We start from the raw sequence: 25,312 nt of genomic DNA on the forward strand, positions 1-25,312 counted from the left end.
CAATGAGAAAGAGAAGAGGAAATGGCTGCAGTTAATAAGGTACGTTACAATTCGGAGAAAGTACGTCGAAAAACGATGAAATTATAAAATAAATATATAATGGGTAACTCACTTCTGAGAGTGTGGTGAACACGCCATTGTTCAGAGGGCCTAACGACAAAAGCTCCGTTCCATCTGGGAGCTTCTGTGGTTCTGGTCTAAACCCAAGCCGAGTTCCACAAATGGGCAAGGTGGAAGTGCTTTGAGATATGGCTTTGGTTTGACTTCAGTAAGCACCAACTATGCAGAACACATCCCTGGGCTCCTGGGAGTACAGTGACGGCTCTCCACACAGGCCCACATCCGGACCCGACCGGACTGGCATCACACTGCGCCTGGACGACCATGAGGTGACAGGGAACTGGCCTCTTCTTATCTGATCTGATCTACCTGCAGCCTACACACACACACACACCGACATTCATTTCTAAACAAATTTGGTTTGTGATGATGAAGGTCTTTCTCTCTTCCTCAGACAGTATTCCTGTGGCATCTCTCCATTTCCGCCCCCAGACGTCGTTAGCCAAGGTTGGGCCTGGGTAAACCGACCCTGCAACTAATCTCCGTTAACATACTGCTTGTTCCATTAAAGGTTATGATGACGCCCTCCCCACTGCAAGCCGAGACGCCCCACTGGTGCAATCCCAACAACCTGCCACCCTGACACGCCCGGCGAGGAAACCCTTTGCCCTCTGAACCCATGTTAACTTGACTTGTCGTTTTGTTAATTGCGTCTATGGCAGTGGTTCTCCAGTTATCTCCGCAGAACCCCATTTGATTTGGTCCCCGGAAACCCCTAAAGACGATTCACTTTTGAATTGTGGGAGATAATAGTGAGAGTGAAAGCTAGGAGTAGAACAGTAACTCTTAATTCATAGTGAACGAGGACTGTGCTGAGATAGTAGTGGTGGATCGGACGGTAACACGAATCCCCCCCTCCTCTCTCCCCTTCCTGACCCAGATCCAGGGATCCTCAGCCATCCTCGGCATCCGCTATCGAGGAGAAGAGCGGGCAACAGCTGGGGGTCTCAGAGCACCGCTGGGAACGGGGCCAGATAAACCCGGGCCGGCACCATGCTGATGACGCCCCGCTCTCTGTCCACACTCCGGGCGAGACGAGAGGGGTTATTAATACCCCTGAGAGTTAAGTGACACAGGAAGTGCAGGTCACCGTAGCCACTAGCCACCATCGGCGGCAGCCGGGCCTATCGCTGCCTCTCAAACAGTTAAGAGCGGTTGACCCTCTACCCAGCGGCACACGTCATGCAGCCCTCCGCCCAGGCCCTTCACATTGTTTCTGCAAAATGCAAACATCAAAGCAAGCAAGTAATCATGCAGAGGCTAAAAATAGACACAGGTATCATGCAGAGGCTAAAAATAGACACAGGTCTCTTGAAGAACGGATGTGTCTGAAAGAGAGACAACAGTTTGGACAACCCCCCCCCCCCCCCCCCCCCCCCCCGATCAGATTCTTCAACATCACCTTGTTAGGAGGAGCAGAGGTAACAAGTTGTGACCAAACTGGGGTCAAGTTAACCGACAGGTAGGCCTACGACAGAGTAACTTCATAAAGGAGATATACTGCCACCTAATGGGTAATAACCAGATGGCATCTAAAAACGTGTTGACAGCATCGACATCTCAATGGTTGACAGTCTGGAATACACAGAAGAATAAAGACATCACTGGATTTAGTCCTTTTATTTTTGATATCACAGTCCAGTCATGTTTGATTGGTCCCAGCGGTGTACAGTACAGTCATATTCCAAAACAGGTAGAAATGGCTATAGCTATATCTCTACCAGAACTGGGTCAAACGGCATTTGTAAATAGTTAGTTAGTATCTGTCTCTCAGTGTGTGCTGCACCAGATCGCTGGGCTTCGCCACATATAGGACAAAGTTTCCACTATTTTGAAAGTGGATTTAGCAGAGGTGTGTGTGATTGGCAACTTAACTGAGACAAACTGAATCCTCCTCCTGATGCAGTAAAGCTTTTCATCTCACATCTTCTGGTGTTCCAGGTAGGCTGAAAAAGACAGACAACTATTTGCAAATGCCATTTAACTGAGCTCGGGTCTCTACTGCAAACCAGTACAGACTCACTCTAAGTGGTTTTCTATGTCCTATAGTGATCTACTGCACCCGTCGTCATCACTAGTCCTGTGGAGCTACAAGATCCACAGCCTCTCGCTCTAGTCTAGATCTAACTAGACCTGCGTTAAGTAAATTGCAAATTACTTAGCGTTTGTTTTAACCTGCTTAAAGTACCAGATGGTTGGGGTTTGCTGCATTCGGACAATTCAGATAGTGTCAGTCAAGTTGCCAATTGACAATCACACAACTGACTTTCAAATACTTTTCTTAGAATTGTCTCAAACCTTCGGGCACTGATCGTGTCGCCCTACGCAGCGAAACCCCAACACTCCAACGCGACGAGAGCCTGCCTGTCCTGAAGCTTCAGCAGGACCGGGGACGGCAACTGCTTTTAACGCCTGCATAAACAAACGGCTAGCGGAGTGACAGCGGATGCGATGGCAGGTGATCCATACATAGAGTCACCACCAGGGTGCAGCGAAGAGGGAGCTGGAGGCAAACGGGCTGGAAGCTGATGCGTCTGTCCGTTCAGGTACGGTGGAGCAGGCAGGGAGGGGGAGGGGGAGGGATGGCCGAGCGGCCGCGTTAGCAACGCCGCCAGTATTCCCTAGCTCTGTTTGACGTTAATTAGCTCACGTGAGGATCTCCTCCTCTTCCTCTTGACTCTCCTCTTCCTCAGCTTTTCGTCCACCAACCACCTCTCTCTCTTGCTTTTCTCCTCATCCGATCGTCTATGTTGTCCGGATCTGAGCGTAGCGCGCTTTTGATCTATAGGAGCAGAATGCACAGTGGTCAGTAGTGGAAAATGGAATGGGGAGGGAAAGAATGAGAGAGAGTGTGTGTGTGTGTGTGTGTGTGTGTGAGTGAGAGAGAGAGAGAGAGAGAGAGAGAGAGAGAGAGAGAGAGAGTGAGTGAGTGAGTGTGTGTGAGTGAGTGTGTGCGTGCGTGCGTGCGTGCGAGAGAGAGAGAGAGAGAGAGAGAGAGAGAGAGAGAGAGAGAGAGAGAGAGAGAGAGTGAGTGAGTGAGTGTGTGTGTGTGCGTGTGCGTGCATGCGCTATGCTGTAACCAGTACCTGGGCGTCTTCTCTGAGCCCTGTCTGCCTTGAGAGGTGCCCTTAAACTGAGCCTCCAGTCTGGAGTAGATTCCGCCTGCGTGCTGCGACAGCAAATAGCAAACATGAGCAGATGAATTATAACCTCGGCTCATAAATCGTAGCCAACGCCGACATTTACAGCTCCCGTGAACCCCGGGGCTATGACGTCGTTTTTTCATGTATACTTTATGTCATGGATATTGTGTCGATATATTTGAATCGTGTTCAGAAGCGCTCACCTCTTTAGTGTCCTTGGATTTGCTCTGTTGTTCCTGGTCTCCGAACCTCAGCTTAGTCAGGTGGCCCACGATCTCCATCATGCGGCGCTGGTCTGGTTCACAGAGACACGGTGAAAGAAAAGGGATTCAAAGACGGAGAAATAAATATAAGGTATTAATGCATATCTGTGCCCAAAACACAGGAGTGCAACATAATAATAATAATAAATGTATTTGATACAGCGCTTTTCAAGGACCCAAAGACGCTAAAGCCCAATTTATGCTTTGATGCTTTGTCTGCCGACACTTTTGAAACGGTTGCCGACAGAAATGAGGACTTGAGTCGACACTTTCAAGTGTCGGCGAGCAGCAGTGTCTGCTACCTGGTGAAATATCTAGTGTCGCTGACTACGTCACGATGTGTCGCGCAAGTCTGATTGGCTAGTATATAGACGGCACGCGCTTGGCTTCCTTGTTTTGGTTTTCACTCGATTGAAATGAATGAACGTGTCCCCGCTATTTTCAGCCTGTCCTTGATGTGTGACTTCCTGAAAATCACAAAGAACATCGTGACCAATTTCCCAGAGCGAGAGGAGGTGAGTTGTGTGCTTGTGTGTCGTTTATATGCGGCTGCAGCCAAGTACGTTACATCTTGCCTCCAAGGTGGTTTCACTGTGCGTTCCATTCCCTCTCTTCTCTTGGCTGTCTGCTTATAGCGCTCGAGTGTCACGTGACCGTTAAACCGAGGCGAACATTCACTGAAGTATAAATGCGACACCATGAGCGACACTTTCTTTTTTCGTCTGCGACCATGTGCTGAGCGACACTTTCTAATAAGTATAAATTAAAGCTTTACAGTGTGAGTACAACAGAAAAGATAGTGGCCTTCATCATTACCGTCTTCCCGCTGAGCATCCTGGTTGTAACGCATGGAGCGAGAGCTGTCCCATTTACTCTTCTGAGCGCTCACTCTGCAACACACACACACACACACACGCATGCACACGCACACACACACACACACACACACACGCACGCACGCACGCACGCACGCACGCACACACACAAACACGCACACACGCGCCAGTGTCAACCAAACCTGGCTCAGACAGCGGAGCAAATAATGTATTCATTTTCACACCCTTGAGAGTATCGGATGGGTGGAGTTTTATCAGATGGGTGGAGTTTTATCAGATGGGTGGAGTTTTATCAGATGGGTGGAGTTTTATCAGATGGGTGGAGTTTACTGCATCCGAGCGACTCAGATAGTGTCAGGTGAGATGTCAAATATGATATGAACTGACTTTCAAAAAAGGTCACAAATCAAAATGTGTAGCAACAGAGATATGGAGTGTGTAGCATGATCTTGTATACAGAGTGACTCACGTGAACGGTGTGTTGTCCCTTGACAGTGCCTGTGAGGATGACGAAGGCATTTGGACAAAATGAGAACACAGCACTCAGAAAGTCAGAGCTTGTGCCATTTAAGTGTGAATCACTAACACCAAAGCGTGCCGTATACTGGATCACTACTATCACTACTACACTTACGTTACCAGGGTTTCTGAAAGCTAACATTCAACGTTGAGACCTTTTTAATGCTACCTGATATTAAATATAAGATTGATTTAGGAAGCAAAATAAAGCCTATTTCTGACTGAACATAGCTAACGAAGGTTCTGAATAGGGGTGGGGCAAAAAAGAATAATCGAAAGATCATATATCGATCATGATCATCTTGCGATACATTATCGTTATCGCTAGCACCCTATCGATACCATATCTTGACATTTAGAGTGAAATGTGTATTTTTTGCATTCATCTATGTTTTTGTTTTCTGTAAACTTAATTTGCAGATATCGATCGGCCAGTATCGCCAGAATCGCTGTATCCTGAGACCATGGTTATCAAGGGCTAAGTATCGTGATAGTAATGTATCGTGAGTAACTCTGCAATTCCCACCCCTAGTTTTGAAACTATAGTAAGTATAGTAACTATAGTAAGTATAGTAGCTGTAGTAAGTATAGTAGCTGTAGTAAGACAAAGGGACACCAGGAAATTAAATGTTTGCGAGCCTAACTGTGTTTAGTAAAGCAGAGCTCAACTGTTAGTAGAGGCAATGTAACGCAAAATAAGATAACGCCAAAACATTCGGTCCGAATTCCTGCCTTGAAGACATTTTAACGTGTTCTAAAGCCTTTAGATTTAGATAATAATTTTAAGACTTTTTGGGCCCGAGGATGCCCTGGTTACGTTTGCAGATGACTCAACAACAAAAGAACAAACTCAGTGGACTATGCCATAACATTAGAATTATGAACAGTACCATATTGTACCATAAGAGTGTAGACCACTAACAAACATTAGAACCACCTGTTAAATCAAAACTCACCTTCTCTGGCTTATCTTTGCGTAGAACGTTGGGTGAGGAGACTTGTCTTTTCAGAGGTCTGCTGGCCTTCTTTGACTTCTTTGCAGCTGGGAACAGACAAACAGCAACATGTTAGAAAGGCTGTCTGATAGGGCGTCTGACACCACCTGCTGGCCGAAAAGAGCAACTGCATTATTTGCCATCCTTAGACTGAGCGGTGAAAAATAGATGTGATGAAACTGCCTGTTAAGTGGAACGCACAATTTGATGTGATCCAAATATGATTGAGTACGATCCCAAGCCAATTTTATTATAACAGAGATGAAGTGCTAAAAGAGAGAGCATTCCCGCGCCGTAGAAGTGTCAACGTAACTAACAAACACATCCTATTTTCTCCATTTCCCAAATATATATTCTCTATCAAATATTACAATTTGGGACAATAAAAGGTGCAGTTTGTCATTTAAGTCTATTGAGCAAGACTTTACTGAAAGTGACCTGTATTATGGTAACTGTCTGGACCGTGTGAGCTGTGGTTGTGAGGATTATATTATTGTCATAATCTACTTTACTATCTAGATCTGGGTCAAATAGTTATAATTAATAAGTAATAATTGACATTTCGTTCAATCAGTTTAGAGTACCAGATAAGTGACGTTCTGTAATTGTGTCACTCACAGAAAGACGTGATGAGTTGAATTGAAATACTTGCTTTTACTGTCTAACCTTTCTCAATTACTGGAAGTGAGCAAACCTCAGCAACGAAAACAAACCATAAAGTATTTGCCGACACTAGCTGATCCAGGTCCTGTCACAACATGCGCCACCTTGTTTCTTGGACAGCTCCTCTTCGTCGCCCACCTCGTCCTCGGTGACCTCTGACCCCGTGGTGTACTCCTCATCCTCGGACAGGAGAGACTGCTGCAGCTGGCAAAGGGGAAAGGTCAAAAGGTCGCGTGTTTCAGACAGAGCTGCAGGCCGGCGAGCACGGTGCTGACAAATTCAGAAGCTGACCCTGGACACCCTGAATCGCTCGTTACGTTTGATTGCGTTGATCCAAAGCTGAGGTTACACTACAAGACTATTCACAATAGACCCTTCTCACGGGGGCCATTTCGTGTCAAAGGCAGAATAAACACAGGTGCAAGCAAAACACTAATGAGGGTTTCCAACTTCCATGATTGGAAGTTGGAAACCCTCATAAAAGCATGAATACTAGAATAGAAGCAGGTATAATGAAGGAAGTGAAGAAAGAATCCTACCAGTTGCAGACTCCAGTTTTTCAAGAGGGAAAACTAGTCAAAAGAGAGAGGAGGTGAAGTTAGGACTGGAAAAATGACAGAGAGAGAGATAGATAGAGATAGATAGATAGATAGAGAGAGAGAGAGAAAGAGAGAGGGGGATGGGGGTAAAAGAGAGCAAGAGACAGAAAGAAGCACAGAAAGAGGTAGAGACCGTGTATAAGCCCACCCAGGGTTTCCTGTCTCTACCCGAGTACCCGCCCATTATTTTTGTTTTAATTTGGTCCATTTCAGTTTTTAAATGTGCAAAAAAAAGGTAGAGAGAGAGAGAGAGAGAGAGAGAGAGAGAGAGAGAGAGAGAGAGAGAGACTTACAGCGCAGCTATCTCCTCTAAGAGGTCCAAGGAGTCTTGGTTCCAAGAGAGCGTCGCAATCCAGAACTTTCTCAGCACCTGATGGAGACTCCTCAGTCCTGACACACACACACACACAGAAACACAATTCTTCGTGAAATGCTGCAGAACAAAAATGACTTCACACACACACACACACACACACACACACACACACACACACACACACACACACACACACACACACACACACACACACACACACACACACACACACACACACACACACACACCCGTCTGGTGGTGGTGTGTTGGACAAACACACAGTGTCTCTGTGCAAGAGGAGGTCATTGAGGACTCTGGTCTGGGCTGAGCTCTCCGGGTCGGCACAGTTCTCTTCGTCAGGTACGCTCACGATGTGGTCTCGCATCTTACAGCCCTGAACACACAAAACACAGGCTGCTAACACCTTCCCACATCTGACCACCCACAGCCTATCAGTCTGACCACTCATATTAGTCTTATTCATCATCAGACTGATAGACTCCACCTGTGATACCCAGCCCTGTGTGTGTGTGTGTGTGTGTGTGTGTGTGTGTGTGTGTGTGTGTGTGTGTGTGTGTGTGTGTGTGTGTCCATACCTTGGGCATGCCAGTGGGGTCGAAGCGGAGAACCCTCTGGTTGCAGCAGGGATAGATTCCCGCTCCATGCCAGCCTTTCTCCGCACCCATGCCGGGGTACAGCACACCCTCCGGATGGTACTTGCAATGGGTCAGCTCTGCACACACAAACACCTACACACGCACACGCGCACACACGCGCACACACACACACACACACACACACACACACACACACACACACAATTTAAGTAGTGGTATTTCTCAAGCACATGCTTGTCAGACTTAAAGGATCACCTCTCTTCTTCTCCATGTCCTTTTCTCTCACTTGTTTTGTCTCAATCACTCACTCACTCACTCACTCAACTCACTCACTCACTCACTCAACTCACTCACTCACTCAATTCACTCAACTCACTCACTCAACTCACTCACTCACTCACTCACTCACTCACTCAACTCACTCACTCAACTCACTCACTCACTCACTCACTCAATTCACTCAACTCAACTCAACTCAACTCACTCACTCATTTAACTCACTCACTCAACTCACTCACTCACTCAACTCACTCACTCAACTCACTCACTCAACTCACTCAACTCACTGGCGGAGGAGTCTGGCGCCGCAGGTCTCCATTGTGGAATTGCGATGGGCGGCGCTTAGCGGCAGTGCCCTTGGAAAATAGTTTCCAACAATCCAACTTGCCATTTTCAGCATGTAGCAACGAGCTAGCGTGTAGGTTTCTGCCGTTAGCTTGCTAGCTAGTTAGCGTTGTTGTTTTCACTGAGGCGGCAGGGCACTCTTTACAGCGACACACAGGGAGGAGGGAGCGGAAGCCACTCTGATTGACATGGTCGGAGCCAATGACAGAGCTTGTAATAATAAGCGGGGAGCGGACATCCGGCAGTGACTGAAACAGTCGCTCCAATTGGAGAGCAGCTGTAGAGCAGGGGAGGGCTTATCCCAGTAGCCTGTTTTTGTGCAACCAGACTCCTCTCACGGAAGGGAGGGGAGGCTGGCCAGCGAGACTACTCACTCAGGGCCTGTGTCCATCTAGCGTCTTTTTCCGACAGTTAAACCGTGGAAGTACGCTGGGAAGGGCTGATCTCAGCGCACAATATACAAGGAAGCACTAACGTTAGTTCAGTGCGGTAGTAGCTTGATAGCTGACAGCTAGCAAGCTAACAACACAGGTAGGCTACGTTATTAAAAGCGGTAAGCACAACACTCACCAGAAATATTAAGTGTCTAGCCAATCTGCTCCCACAATTGAGCCTTTCTGTCTCTGTTGTGATAGTTTCTCCATGATTAAGTTGCCAGAAAAGGAGCACCCGACACACAGCGTCTTTCTGAAAAGTGAAAATATTTTCAGCTGGAAGCGCTGGGAGTCGGGCGCACAAAAACGCTGAAGTGATCTGAAAATAGACGCTGGGCACAGCGCACTTTCTCTAGACGTCCGTGTGCGCCCGCATACGCTCTCCCCCCATTGGAAACAACTGAAAATAGACGCCGGAGCTGATGAAAAGACGCTAGGTGGACACAGGCCCTCACTAAACCCTCCACCCCCCACAGACACACACCTACCTGTTGGCAGCGGGAACAGGTCAGGTAGTTGATCGTGCCCCAGATCCTCCAGTAAACCAGAACCCAGGACTTGAGTTCCTCATACAGGCTAGTGATGTATTCATGCACATCCCAATTCTTCTGTCTGGAAGTACACACACACACACACACACACACACACACACACACACACACACACACACACACACACACACACACACACACACACACACACACAATAACTGACAGAATCAATGCATATTGATATTGATTGAATACATCTTCTGAATGTACAGAATATTGTTTTGAGGCGGAGTCATGTTGAATGGCCGCTACAATACCTAGTGTGAGTATAGGCGATATCTCCTCGCCCATCGACGTTGATTTTCCCCGGAGTACAAGAGATCTTCCTCTCTGTGTCTCTGGTCAGCAGCTTGAGGCACAGACCGCACCTGTGTTAGGAGACATGGGAATGAGACAATCGACGTGGACAAAAAACACTGCAGCTAACTGCTTGTGAACGCAACTCTAATACCGCATTCATGACAACTCGGACCGCCGGAGGTTTCATCTCGGAGCGTCCGCCCCTGGCATATTTGCGTTCACGCTGCACTTCCCTGTCGGAGGGAAAACACTGGGAAAAACCAAGGAGGCTTCTGGGAAGTGGAGGCGGTAATGCAACATTTTGGATGAGATGTGTGGATACGACGTCAACGGGGACAAAGCGGAGCTCTGAATGATACCCGAATTTCCGAGCTGTAATTCCGGCCTGGACGACCGTTCAATTCACTTTTTACAGGTCGGAAACCCATTTTTTCCCGGTGGTCCGAGTTGTCTTGAATGGGGTATAAGCCCTTGTGGCCGAAGCCCTGCAGGTGGACACAGCAGCCTGACTGCCTCTACTCACCTGTAGAGAGTTGAGGCGCTTCCCGGTGAATCTCTGTTCTGGTGGTTGGCATCGAAGAGGCGCTCAATTTTCTTCTGGAACAATTTGCTGTGGGAGAGAAGGGAGGCAAGATATGTACACAAAAACAACAACAACAACAACATATCTATAACTTCGGCTCCCATGGTGGTGAACATTTTCATTTCACTAGTAATTATCCCAGTTAGGGAATGACTTTTCAACTCATAGGTTTCACTATTATCACCCCACATGCAGTGTAGACCAGAGGTTCTCAAATGTTTTTCAGCCGAGGACCCCTTACAAGATGGAAAATATACCGGGGACCCCCTCATTCTGATTTGTGATTTTGGGCTAAGCTTACCGTAATTGTTTCCACGGTAACGTGCTTGACTTTTAAATTGATAGGTTTGTTAGATTAGAATGTAATCCATGAACCATTTTAGATTTAAAGCATACAATATTTCCGTTGAACTACGAAGCTTTTGCAGAAAAAAAAAGTTTTGATTTTTTTTTCCTGAAAACTTTTCGCGGACCCCTTGGCAAAGTGCCACGGACCCCCATTTGAGAACCACTGGTGTAGACAGTTCTACAATTCAATACTAAATCGACAAGAACAAAAATCTTTCCAGAAGGGCAAAGAGTCAGATCAAGTCAGTGCTTTGCCAACTTTTCCACTGACACCAACACATTCCCCCTGCTCTCCTCCCTTCTCCTGCTCTCTCCTCTGCTCTATCCTATATTTCTATATTTTCTATATTTCTCTATCAATTGTTCAATGTGTTATCTTTATTCTGTAATTTGCTACTGTTGTGTCAGCTAGAATTAGCTAGACATATTTTCTGTGAAGCCCTCTGAGACATGCTTGTGAATTAGGGCTATACAAATAAACGACTTGACTGACATCACTCAGCAGTAGCATTTTAATTCATTCTGGTGGTCAGTGAGTGATCTATCAAATAATGTCCGTCTATCTGGAGAACCGTTTGTCGGATCGACTTCAAACTTGGGGAGAGCGCTTGTTGACGGAGTGCAGTTTCTGTTATAACCAAGAATATAACAATACAACTGCATTCTACACCTCCAAACCCCCTCCCCTCCCTGTTCATAACCCTGTCTTTCCTACCTCTTGAACTTGTCCTTCTTGTCCCGGACGTCGTCGGCGTCGTTGTGGTTGAAGAGGCCGGCGATGCGCGTGGCCAGGTTGCTGTTGATGCAGTTCATGTTGCAGGGCGTGGCCACGATGGCACTCATGTGTTTGTGGCAGTACTGGGTGCACTCCTCCACCTGGTGGACGGACGGACGGACACGCACACACAGCTCTCGTCAGGACCGTTCCAACGGGTGCGATAACAATCTGTTTCCATTTTAAATTGTCCTACCTTCACCAATATTTATACTCAACTCAAGCTAGCTAGCGATAAACACATTTCACTTCCTATACGCACTTCACAACAAAAGAGTCCCGTTTGTCAGCGGAAAGCTTTTAATATGAAGGAGCTGCTGCAAGAAATGGAGTGACATCCAGGCAACTTTCATGCATCAAAGTTACATGGTGCAGTAAAAGTCATTCAGGGCGCAGGGTGGGAATGATAGCGGGTCCGTTCTCCCTATTAGAAGTGTCAATGTAGCATCAAAATGATTTAAAAACCTGTTATATTGAGGAGGGGGGGGGGAAGTTACATATCGGGTCTTTAAATTCTCCCTTTTGCATCGGAAAAAGTAGCGGCCCGCATCACATCATCACACCAGCAACCCAACACAACACTTACTAACGTATCCATCTTCAAGAACTCGGAGGAGATCAGGATTGAGATCACATTGCTGGGCTCTGTAACCGACAAACACCACATAACCAAACAAGCAAACCCCACAACCATCAAACAAACACACAAACAAACACAGAACACACGGCCAAACGTTGACCACTTTTAGTCACCAAAGAAATCAAAAGCACCAACCAACGGCTTCACACAAACAGGTAAATGACAACTCAGGCATTCCCATGTGTATTAATGTGATGTCTTCTGTTGCTCTCTACGGGTTCCTTGTGGATGTTTACCGAGCCTGGGTTTCTCCTTGTTGCCCTCTCCCGCCGCGTTCCTCCGCACGTAGTTCATGAGCCAATCGAAGATCTGCACGTCGCAGTGGACCGAGATGTCCACCTCCTCCCACCTCTGGGGGTCCACGGACAGATACTCTGCGAAGTAGCGCATCTCCTTCACCAGGAGGTCTCGGGGACACGTGAAGTCCTGCTTCAGGTTCTTGGCCTCGTCGCACACGTGGATGACCATGTTGGGACTGTGCGGGGAGGTGAAGTGCATGCGAAGAGTTTTCAACGGGAGTTGAAATAATGTCATTTTAAAAAACTGGAGTGAACAATGAAGAGCAGCTTGAACAAAGCTTTTGGAAGCTGAACCTGAAGAGTGAGGATGACTAGATGTCTGCTAACTTACTCTCGCGGCTTCTGAGGTTTGTCGTCCTCCTCTGCTGAGACCCGCCTCTCTTTCTTCTCCACAGAACCCGCCATTGCCGAGGGTGTCGATTTCAACCCTGCTGAGATCAGTAGAAACCAAACAAAAGTCCAACATACTGTAGATCTGGGCCCGTATTTATCAAGCGTCTCAGAGTGCCATTTTAGTGGTAAGTGCTGAGAATTTGTGAAATTTAGTCCTACTCTCACACTTAAGAATAAAAGCTTTTTATCAACCTTCTTAAGACTAGGAAACACTCCTACTCCCCCAGCTATTTAGGAGTCCTCAGGAGGTGTCCTAAGTGGTTAGGAGTTGCCAGCAGGGCAATGTTGACATCATGGCATTCAGGAGACAGAGACGTGCGCGAATCTTCAGAGAGCGGAAGGATGTACTTGATCCTCCCTCCAATTCGGCTTTCTTTTGGATTCCATGTTTGCTCATCATACAGCCTATAGAACCTGGCTATATAGGGTAGTCAATTGACAGCACACCAGTTTCGAGTCAGTTGTGGGATTAGGTAAATTGGGTGGATTAGGAAACATTTAGCCTATTCTTGAGTCATTTTCAATGTAGGCTATCTTGTATTATTTTGTTGATAACTTCTTCTGAAATTATTGGTGAATATATGCTACACCCCCATTGTGCATTTCACTGTTGAATCATCTCTATTTAGGATATTCGTGCATAAGGGATTCCATTCAGTGATTGGCCATTCCTGTGTACTTGGAATTGCGTCATCAACATTTCCCTTTACGGCACACACACCTGTCGTAAATCAGCTCTGAGATTGACACTTAGGATTCAGTCCTACACCTCGCTGAAAGAGGGAGTGAGATGCATAATAACTGACTTTTAAGTGCAGCTTTTGGCTGGGAATTTTTTTGCTTATAAGTGTACTCTTAGCAGTGTTCTTAGGAGTAATTCTAGGAAGCTTGATAAATACGGGCCCAGGTTATGAAAGAACATACCTCTCAATACCATCCAATTGTTTTGGCCCGTTATCGATTCTAAGGCACCATGTTGGATTCTTACAGTGACATTCTCTACTCTTTGGAGAACATTTATATTAAGAAAACCATTTGAGGCTGATCTGATTCTGCTAAAAAAATATAATATATATTAGATAAAGATTAGATAAAACTATAGTGAGCCCTGAAGATATTAAAACAAATAATTATTGTAAAAAATATCATAATTAAACATATTTAAAATAATACAGCTAATAAACAGGGAAAATACACAACTTGTTCACTGACAGTTTTAGGCTGAAATGGATCTGCAAGACATTAACATTTGAAAGTAAAGGAAAAAAATCCCAACAATACCCAGCACTAGTCGAACACAACAAGTAAAATAAATTATGTTTCTCAATATTTGATCAGTGAACATTAGGGATGGGACTAGTCTATATATCAAAATTCAATATATCGCAATACAAAATTGTGACAATTCATATCGTGGGGCAGAATAATGAATCACAATAGCTCCATTTTATTCTGCCATAGTAATCACAAATGAGACGGCTTGACCAACCATCACTGTTTCACAAGCTCTCCAACCAAATTATATTACAGTATTTGCACTTTGCAATGACATTATTTTTTATATCTTTTAACCGTTTACATTCTAGCAAGCCAATACCATTGCTAGAAAGATTTGTGGCTCATAAATAAACGTGTTTCTTTCTGCACAGTCACACTTTGCTGTCACTAAACTTTTATTTATTACATCATCATATCATGGTTGTAATGAATATTGAACCCCATATCACGTATGGAATATTATCGTGTGATAAACATATCGTCCCATCCCTACTGAATATCTACTCAAGGTGGCGCTGACTGACCTGTAACTTTGCTGGTGCTTTGGTTGGTTCCCGTCTCCACTGCCTCTCCTGCGTCCAGCAGTGTGGACTTGATATAGGAGGACATGCTGTCGGAAGGGGAGGAGCTGCCTGCCGTTAGGGTGTTGTTGCATTGGTTGTCCACATGAGGAAACTCCCCCGTGCTCTTAAGCTCCTCAAACCGTCGGGCACACTGAACAGTCAAGGCAACAAAATCAATACCATATTATTTTTTCGTCTATGATTGCCTGTCTATCTGTCTGTCTGTCTGTCTGTCCGTCCATTGCGTATCTCGAGACGAGAACCGTTGGTCCGATCGACTTCAAACTTGGGGAGTGCGCTAAGGGGGGCCTGACAGAGTGCAGTGCCCTGTTTTCGTGCAATTTGGCATAGCGCCACCTACTGGCAACAAATGGCATAGCGCCACCTACTGGCAACAAAGAATGTGGTTTATCTCAAGAACTGTTCGTCCGATCGACTTCAAATTTGGGGAGTGCGCTGATGGGAACTCGGCAGCGCAGTGTCGAATTCCGTGCAATTCGGCACAGCGCCACCTACTGGCGCCACAAAAGTGGTGTATCTTGAGAACCATTCGTCCGATTGACTTCTACTGGCAACAAAAAATGTGGTTTATCTCAAGAACCGTTTCGGCCGATAGCGGGACCTGACTGAGTGCAGTGTGGGGGGGGGGAGCACTCACAGGGTGGTGAATGAGGGGAACGGGCACTGCACTAGTATCTAAAAATTATGCCTCTAAGCCATGGATGGGAGGATGGAGGGAGGCGAAGATGGGAGGATGGAGGGAGGGAGGGATGGGAGGATGAGCTCATAGTTACCCAGCATCACAGTTACCTCCTTGGGAGTGAAGCCAGGGACGAGCTTGGCTACGTTGTCCCAGTTTATGGGCTGGGGCACTCCCCACAGAGAGCTCAGCACCATGTCCAAAACTAGGAGGTTATTGTCGTAGGGAAAGTTGTTGTTGTCCGAGCAGAAGCGACTCATCTCTTCCGGGTCAGAGAGAGACGAAGAGAAACAGAAAGGACAGTGAAACCATCAGGGTGATCACCAGGCCTACTGGTCAGAACCAAGACGACAGCATTTCCAACACCCTGGTCTGCGGTGGATTATGCCTAATACTGCTACACAGAGAATAGCATTTAAATCACCATTATGCATTTATGCATGGTATTACTGGTGAAGGGTAAACCCACCTAAACTCAGTTTACTCACATTTTTGTTTGCAGAATAAACTTTTTAGGCTAACAAAAATGTTTCAGAGAAGAAAAAAAATCATAGTATGCATTAGTTATAGACTTTTTTAGGCTAACTAACAAAATGTTTCAGAGAACAATTCATAGTATGCATTAGTATCAAAATGATGAAAGACAGGGACTTTTAAACCACAAATTAGTGCTTTAATGAAAATGTAATTTATTTTTGATTATGTTGTTAACGTTATGATACTCTGTGACTGGAGGTCATAGATTAACCCCCCTCCCCCCCTACATCACTGGTGGTCATAACATCCGACTAGTAGAGGTAGCTGTAAGGAGCTGAGGTGGAGGATTCTTACATCATCTATAGCTATAATGTTACATGTGAATCACCCTGCATTTTAAGCTGATATGATATAAATATACATAGTAATGCTTATAGAAACTATAGCAAATTAGGATGAGACGAGTAATATTAGCACAGGCCGAGTGAGTCCACCTGTCCTCCTCCCGGCTAATGGCCACCAGCTGGCTGCACCAACATCAGAAGTGATCTCTCCCGGGTCTCAAAGACGCATAAAACACACGTACACACACAGCAACAATGACACGCTTTTGTTCACATACTTAACTGGTGTTCCTCTCCGTCCGCTCATATAGTAAACAATTAGCAGCTATTTTATGACATTGTGTATAGATGATGACACTGATGATGTGGGCTTCGGCTAACTGCAGGGCACAGGCAGCACAGCTAACGTCGCTGGGTAGCTTCTGCTGCCTTCAGGTACTCCCCGTAAACTCCTACTCCCAAGTTTGCAGTCGCAATCCTATTTCGGTCAGACAGACATAACAAGGTGAAACACCCTGTAACACAAGTGTTGTTGGTGGGTGCCGTTTTATTCTAGAAATCAAGTGGCACAGAGAGACTTTGATTTCAAAACCAAAAGTTGTTTTATGTAAAATTGTTCTAGTACTAATGACACCATAGGTTGCCACAGCTTTCCCAGTGGTCAATAAAGTATTGCTGATTATGATACAGTCCAATGATATCACCCATGTAGGCCTATAATGACAAAGCATTACTCCCGATACCACCTGAATGCAGCATTAGCATCAATCAGCTAACGCTTGCCAACTTTAGCTTGCTCGGACGGACCTATGTCGGAAACTAGCGATATACAAATACAGTACTGTACTGTAGGCGGGGCAGACACAGTCAAACTACAGATTGAGATGTTAACATGCTAAAATAATGTTACACACAGAATAGCGTTTTGGAGCGGTCCCGTATCTGCAGCGCTGGCCCTTCCTAGTGTTGCAGTGCAGCAGGTGAAAGCAGCGTCCGGTTGCTTAGTAACGGCGGTCCGTGGCCGAGTGAGGTAGAGAGAGACCATTGGTGGTTTGTCCGTTCTTTTAATGCATCCATCAGAAGACCATCAGTTGCTCTCTCTCATCAGTGGTTTGGCTTTTGAAAACTAGTTCAAAAACCACCAAAACGCACACAAAAACAAATGCAGTTCTATGGGAACAAATGCTCTGTAAACCGCCCAAGGCTTACATTTCCCCCATGCACAATGCAGCCCATACCAACCTAATTAGGCGGAAATCCCGCCCATCTGGCAACCCTGTGGGTAGGGGGATTTCCAGTACGAATTTTGAGGGTCGGCCTCTGATTGGCTTACCTACCGCGTCCGTTAAGAGTCAGAGCGAGAGCCTTGACCCGTCACTAGATCACCAGGGCTTCTACTGAAGAGACGCTTTTTTCAGCACTAGCTTAAACTCAACCTCGACAACCTGCGATGTTCCGTCGAATGCAGCCAAGATACCGAAGCCGCCTGTGCTCCCCCGACGTGAGTTTGACCATCTTTGCATCTTATCTTACATGAGTTGTTACATGAGTCACGTTACAGAGCGGACTTTCAACTCGTTTGAAACTAACGTTAGCTTGTTGTTGAACTCACCTAGCGTTAGCTAGCTAAACTCATCTAGTGTTAGCTAGCTAGCTAAACCCATCGGTGTCAGCTACAATGTAGGCCTACCGAATGTACCTAAGAATATGGGTAGTTGTTGACGTTATTTTATTATATTTTTCGTCCGAAGTTGTCGCACGTTTAAAAATAACAGTCAAAGAAGCAGCAGCTCTCTCCACCTCACTGGCCGCGTTCTGTTCCCTCTCCGCGGCGGCCAGCGGTGCACCACAGCGCCATCTTGCTCGGCAAGGTGAGTACACGGAGGCGCAGTACCAGTGTCAGTTGATGGTTACATCCACGACCTGTCGTCTCAGTCCACACCACCGCTGCTGCACACCAGCCACTGCTGTGCCTGCCGGTGTCCACTCGCTATGCCGACCACCCGCAATGCCGACCTTAGGTTTAGGCGTGGGGGTGGGAGAGGTTAGGTTTTGGGTTAGGGTCTGGGGGAGGTTAGGTTTAGGCATGGGGGGAGGTTAGGTTTGGCGTGGGGGCTGGGAGAGGTTAGCTCCACCGACACGCCGCACGCCGCCTCGCTCAGCTGGTTCTGCTTGTGGGCTATCGGCATTGCGGCCTGTCGGCACTGCGGCCTGTTGGCACATAGAGTTGGTCCCCGGGCGCTGTACGAGAAAGCGACCACTGCTCCTGGCCTGCCTCTCGGAGGAAAGGACATGACTGGATGGGTTAAATGCAGAGGACACTTTTCACCGGCCACCGTCAGCATGAGTGTGTTGTGGCCGCATGCATGTGTTGTGGTGTTCGTGTGACAATAAAAGACGGGCTTGTCCGTTTCGAGAGTTTTACATAATACAACGCATCGGATTCAGTTTGCAAGGATTCTGTGCGTGACGATTTTTTTTCGGATGACGGATTAAAAAAAGGAATAGTAAAAAAGCTGACTGTGGCGCAAACCATGGATGTATTTAGGTGCAAACAAACACAACTGTGTAATGTAGCCTCTGCTCAGCTCCTTTGCTTCATGCCTGCTTTGTTTGATAACTTCCAGACTCCAATCTCGGACCTGGACAAGTTCAGGAAGATGTTCCCCCCACCAGCACCGATCAGACTGACTGTGAGTAGCCTGGCCCTATATGACTCAGAGATATTTACATATTCCAATTAAAACATTAGCAGAGGTTAGCTAAACTGTTTCTTACTGTCACAGGCTAACACAGCATGATGCACATTGTACATCATGTAATATACAACAGTGGTTCTCAACCTGGGGTCCGGGGACACAATGGGTCCTCGGGGAGTTCCAGGGCGTCCCCAGCAAATTGATGTAGAAGAATGACTAGGCTATTTTGTTATCTCTCCATCTAAATAGAGATAGTTTTATGCAAATCTAAGAGTAAAAATAGTATTAGTATTAGTGTAATATTAGCTACTTTCATGTATTTTATTTTGAGTGATTTGAATTTATTTAGGCTAAATTAACTTATGTATGGCCTCTCTGTGCATAGGCTACTATGGATGTAAGGGGAAAGGGTTTATTGTGAGGATGGTAGCTGACATGTAAAAAGTAGTTGTTTGTCATTGTCTGCTGTTTTTCCTCATCAGAGACAGGCTATGCCTGTGGTCCGCGCTCTGTGCTCTGGGACCCCTGGGCAGGCCATGAAGAGACATGCGCGTGATTCAGCTGACCAACCTGAACCTGCTCAGAAGAGAGCTCACCACAGCCAGGTAGAGAACACACACAGAGACACTGCAGGAAATAGGCCACGCCCATCGCTGGGGAAAGCTCTCCATACACCAGCGTCATTTTCCTTGAATTAAACATGGATTAAAGCTGTTGTGTGGTGGGCTGCACAGACAACAAATGTAAAAACAAATCATGAATTAAAGTTGTTTTGACACTCGGCAAAACAGGAAAGCCATTGAGAAGAAAAATGTGGATCTAGGCTGCAAGGAGAGAGGACTGAGCCAGTCCCTCTATAAAACAGATGAGTTGCGTTCATGTGTGATGAGTTTCAGGATATTTTGCTCTGTATTGACTGCCAGTAGGCTACAAGGTGCAAAAGTAATGTGAAATCTCACTGAATTGTTATCTAACATATGAGAGAAGTTAATTTAGCGTCAATCCATACAATCAGTCAGTCACACTAGTCTGAAAAGCATATTGCATTTCAGATGTCTAAATAGGACGTCAAATCAATATAAGGATATTATCTTACCTGGCGTGGTGATTTAAATTATGTAACGTTACTGGAAAATGTGTGGGATCATTTATATCCAGCTTTATTGGAGTAACAATAATGCAATTGGACAGTGAGGGAGGCCATTAAGTTCGTTTTGTCAATGTACATTCTCCTCTCTGTCGGAGGCAGTGTGCTGAAATCATTCTGTGAAAAGAGGTGGAGACACGCACATCCAAACCTGATGCAGGTGCAGAGCTAGAGGTCAATTCAACTGGAAAGAAGAGATGTTACTTCCGTTACCGTGGTAACGTTTCGGTCAGCACCCTGGTCTGAGGAAGGGCAGGGTGCTGCCCGAAACGTTACCACAGTGCTGAAATAAATACTCAACTTGGAGCCCTGCAGTGTGCCAACTTCTCTCTTCTTCCCACGGCAATCATTCTTTGATAGATGTGTCTGCTTGAAAACAGGAGAAACCTCGTCAGATTGTCCTGTACGCATCATATGTCCTGTATCCATATCTGTTCACATTTCCTCCCCACAGGCCTTTGACAAGCCATTCAGGTTTCCCCAACGGTGGGCGTGGCTTTCAAACTGTGACCTGCTCTGCAGTGTCTCTATATACAGTAGTGTGTGTGTGTGTGTGTGTGTGTGTGTGTGTGTGTGTGTGTGTGTGTGTGTGTGTGTGTGTGTGTGTGTGTGTGTGTGTGTGTGTGTGTGTGTGTGTGTGTGTGTGTGTGTGTGTGTGTGTCTGTGTGTGTCTCATATACTGTAATATGGTATGTGTAGAGAACAGCTGCCACATCCTCCTTACAGTCTTTATAAACAGCCTGACTGAGTGACAATCACTTGAACTTTGTTCCTTCAGCAGCCTGGACAGGAGACCTCTGATGTCTCCATGATGGAGGACGAGGACGACAACATGTGCCATGCTTTCTCCGAAAGCATCACGCTGGACATGATGGACGTAGACGAGTTTGATGGCGAATTTCCAGACCTCTGCTCAGAATACGTGAAAGACATATATGCGTATCTGTACCTCCTTGAGGTAATACATGCTCTTTATTTGCGCTTACTATGCTTTTGATTGATTCATTAATATAATAATAATTAAAATGATATAATAAAAAATCGAATACTACGCTGGTTAGTTTATTTTTGATATAATATAATACCACCCTGATTAGTTTATTTTGAGCTGGTATGCTCGAGTGTGTATTTTATATGACAAGGTGTTCGTCTCCACAGGCGCAGCAGCCAGTGCGACGCAGCTACCGGGGTCAACAAGTCACGGGAGACATGCGTGACCGTCTCGTGGACTGGATGGTGAGGATTCACTCCCGGTTCATACTCACACCATTCCCACTGGTTCAGGAGACGCTGTACCTCTCCATCGCCATCATGGACCGTTTTCTCCAGGTACAAACTTGTTTTAAACGTTTTCTTGTTACATTACATTACGTCATTGCAACATCTTCTGTGAACTAGCAGCTAGCTAACACTCTTCTTCTTATATGTGCCGCAGGTCCAGGAGGTGCCTCCTCACCAGCTGGACCTTGTTGGAGTCACTGCCTTGTGGCTGGCCTCGAAGTATGAGGAAAACTGGACGCCTGACGTCACAGAATTCACCAACACCAAGAACACAGGGCAGACATTCGCTAAGGCAGAGGTCCTAAACATGGAGCAGCTGATTTTGAGGAGTCTTCATTTTGAGCTGGGATGCCCCACGCCTATAGACTTCCTCCGGAGGGCTGTAAAAGTTGCAAGTGTGAGTATATATATATATATATATGCCAACTGCCATAAATATATATTTTGTCTACTGTCTTCATGTAGTTGATGTCATCAAGGCTATTAAAGTGACTGTCTTCTGTCTGTCTGTCTAGTCCTATTTAGAGACCGAGCAGCTGGCCCAGTACTTCATGGAGGTGACGCTGACTAACTACGACATGGTGCAGTACCGTCCCTCAGAGGTTGCTGCTGCTGCCCTCTGCCTCGCCCAGCTCCTGCTGGATGGACTGTCCTGGGTGAGTTGACTGAAGTCTAAACGCCTACAGATGGATTGAAAGGTGAACTAAAGCCCTTTTCCCACATGCGCTTTGTACCGCAAAATGACCGGTACGTGGTCTAATTCCTGCATGTGAGAAAGGCGCCGTGCCGGTATAAGCGCGACCCCGTCGTCGCGGAGATTTCACCACTTTCCAGCCTGTCAGAAGAGCGGTATGCGCTTTAGCGGATACTAGTGAGAAACGGGTGCAGTCATTTTCCGCGACACTCTCATGGGCGAGGTGTACACACGTTGCTTAATGTTCCAGCGGGCATAATCTAATCATTCGCGCACATTAAAGCAAACTGGCGAAATGATCTTGTGATAATAAGAGCAGTAGCCTATGTCAGCTTCATGTGTGGGTGTGCTGTGCTGATTTTCCCCTCTCCTCTCTGCTCGCTCTCTGGCCACAGTCCGTCCTCCTCCTTCAGTCACAGCCCGACAGGGCAAATGCATGAAGCGAAAGTGGAAGTATTTTGCTTACGTTGCCGACAGCGAAGGCAAGCCCGGACACATCAAATGAAGCCAGTCTGTAAAAAGTGCTTCAACGCGATGCAGGTGAACGGATAAACAAGCAAACTTATTTCACCATTCAGAGTTTTGCCGACACGTCACTCCCCCACTCGCTCTGCCCCCCCCCCACATACAGGCAATTTCGCTGATAGATTCCCACATGCGCGAGCCGAAGTGTGAAGGGAAATGTCCGATATTGACTTACAGGTAATTTTCCGGTACGCATGTGGGAAAAGGGCTTAAATGACAGTACTCTGATCTCTCCTCTCTTGTGTTTTCAGTCTTCTCTCCAACAGCGCCATTCCAGGTACAGCCAGGCCCAGCTCAGGCCCATCATGCAGCTGATTGCCAAGAATGTGCTGAGGCTGAACGAGGGCACCACCAAGTACCTGGTGAGTTGGTTTGCCTACAGTGAAGTGTGAATAAGATGAAATGTTGTTTTGAGCAGGACCTACTAACACCTTGTGTTTCCCTCCAGACTGTCAAGATCAAATACAGCTCTACAATGCTGTTGCAAATCAGCCGCCGTCCTGAACTTTGGTCCGAAGCGCTCAAGAACATGGCTGCTACTCAAGAACTGTTTGGGGACGGCAGTGACCGCACAGGTAAGAGAGCAGTTGACACAGCTGAGTGAGTGGGTGAGTGAGTGAGTGAGTGAGTGAGTGAGTGGGTGAGTGAGTGAGTGGGTGAGCGCACAGTGCACACACACGTGTACTAGAGAAAAACAATATTATTGTCATGCTGGAGTGGATTGTGAAATTTGCTCGTTTGTTAGCAATTCAAACTCCTGTGAGAAAGCAGATGCTGTTAATGTTTTGGCTCGTGCTGACTCTCCTCTCCTCTCCTCTCCTCTTCTCTCCTCTCCTCTCCTCTCCTCTCCTCTCCTCTCCTCTCCTCTCCTCTCCTCTCCTCTCCTCTCCTCTCCTCTCCTCTCCCTCTTCTCTTCTCTCCTCTCCTCTCCTCTCCTCTCCTCTCCTCTCCTCTCCTCTCCTCTCCTCTCCTCTCCCTCTTCTCTTCTCTCCTCTCCTCTCCTCTCCTCTCCTCTTCTCTCCTCTCCTCTCCTCTCCTCTCCTCTCCTCTCCTCTGCAGGAGTGTCAGGTTTAGACAGCGTACTCCCCACCCGCCCGGACATCGCACAGTTCAAACAAGGGGTGAAGACTGTGGCGGTGAAGACTGTGGCGGTGAAGACTGTGGCGGCCAAGGTGGCCGTTGTTCAAACAAGGGGTGAAGACCGTGGCGTGCAAGATGGCCGTTCTCGCCAACAGTGTCACGAATACAATCCAGGTGAGAGAGGGGCGGAATCTGTGTCATCCTCAAGCTTAAAGTATAATAATATTAATGCTTTAACAACAACCCCAATGTTAGAACTAACTTGGATAACAAACTCATTTAGTTTTAACATGGGGCTTGTTTGCACTTGACCGCCATGAACATAATATTTAAGGGTCCTGATCATCCTATCAGGGTTTATTTCATGATAATGACCGGCTCCCTGTACATTATACCGCTTATTACACAGCTATGTACTAAAGAAAGCTACGGTGTCGCGAATGAGCTAAATTTACCGGACTTCTTTCTGCAGATTGATATGACTGGACGTGGTCCTCCAGTCTTTCAGAACGGCGTGCATAGCAACGGTCTGTTATACCTAGCAGCGGTAGACCGTAGAATGCTGTGATTGACCAATCAGAAAAGAGTATTCAACATAGCCGTGTAATAAAATATAATAACCTCCATGTTAAAACTAAGTAGAATATTGCTTTAAAGGGGAAGTGATACAGCATCTGGCATTACTGTATGATCCTCTACACGCAAATAATGTCTGTTTTATCTTTGTCCAGGATCACTACCCCGCGACCCCCGGAGACGAGGTTTAACCTGTGCCAGGCCTCTGAGGGTAATGGGAAGACGGGCCGACCTCCACTAACTTCGGCCCCGGCCCCTGCCCCCCCCCACAGCCACAGTCCTTGTCACCTCCCCACCCCAAACTGACTCATCACTAACCCCGCCCCCCAGCAGCACCGTCAGAGTCCAGCCCAAGCAGCACCTTCCCCCAAGCTCCCCGGAGAGCCAGGACCCGGCAGCCGAATATCTGCAGCACAACAACAGCACGGCCCTGCTCTTCCTCTTCCTCCTGTTCTTCCTGGCCGCGCTGGCCTACAACTGCTACATGCAGTACCTCCCGGCACCCTGCCTGCGGCTGTGGGCCGCTCTCCTGGGCACTCACAAGAAGAACCCCGTTCGGCCCCGAGTACCGGGCCTGCGAGGCGGGCCTAATGGAGCCGCCGGCTGTGACAGAGAAACTGGACCTGACGGAGCAGCACCCCGACCCAGAATGGCAGCCAAGTCGCCCAAACTCAGCTCCGGGCGCTCCGCGACACCGGCTACGAGACGGAGCCGGAGTGCGGCAACGGCAGGATCCCCTCTCACAGCTTCGGGGAGGACAGCCCGTCACAGCAGAAACCCTTTGATGTGGACTGTGAATCTCAGCCCATCCAGTTCGCAGATGCAGACGACCCTTACGGCTCCAGCTAGAAGCCTCACTTTGACTTGTTTCCTTTAGCATAGAAACTATTTATAGGGGGTCATACTCTCTTGCTGCCTCTTCCATTGATG

The 25,312-nt window shown here is 46.9% G+C and overlaps 1 protein-coding gene across 1 annotated transcript; it reads right to left on the bottom strand.

Annotated features, from left to right (window-relative positions):
- Positions 1-1,905: 1,905 nt before the first annotated feature.
- sanbr (SANT and BTB domain regulator of CSR) lies at positions 1,906-15,819 on the bottom strand (the record flags this gene model as incomplete). Its single annotated transcript, XM_083658737.1, has 20 exons — positions 1,906-2,902; positions 3,207-3,289; positions 3,467-3,558; positions 4,343-4,416; positions 4,832-4,860; positions 5,838-5,923; positions 6,644-6,743; positions 7,079-7,111; positions 7,432-7,528; positions 7,703-7,848; positions 8,051-8,203; positions 9,618-9,741; positions 9,938-10,048; positions 10,504-10,590; positions 11,627-11,787; positions 12,273-12,331; positions 12,563-12,801; positions 12,957-13,053; positions 14,821-15,010; positions 15,670-15,819. 20 exons carry the CDS (start codon positions 15,817-15,819, stop codon positions 2,866-2,868), a joined length of 2,148 nt encoding a protein of 715 aa, XP_083514863.1. The 3' UTR covers positions 1,906-2,865.
- Positions 15,820-25,312: the final 9,493 nt, after the last annotated feature.

This window comes from Poromitra crassiceps (assembly GCF_964638095.1).
Source record: "Poromitra crassiceps genome assembly, chromosome: 22".
NCBI lineage: Eukaryota > Metazoa > Chordata > Actinopteri > Beryciformes > Melamphaidae > Poromitra > Poromitra crassiceps.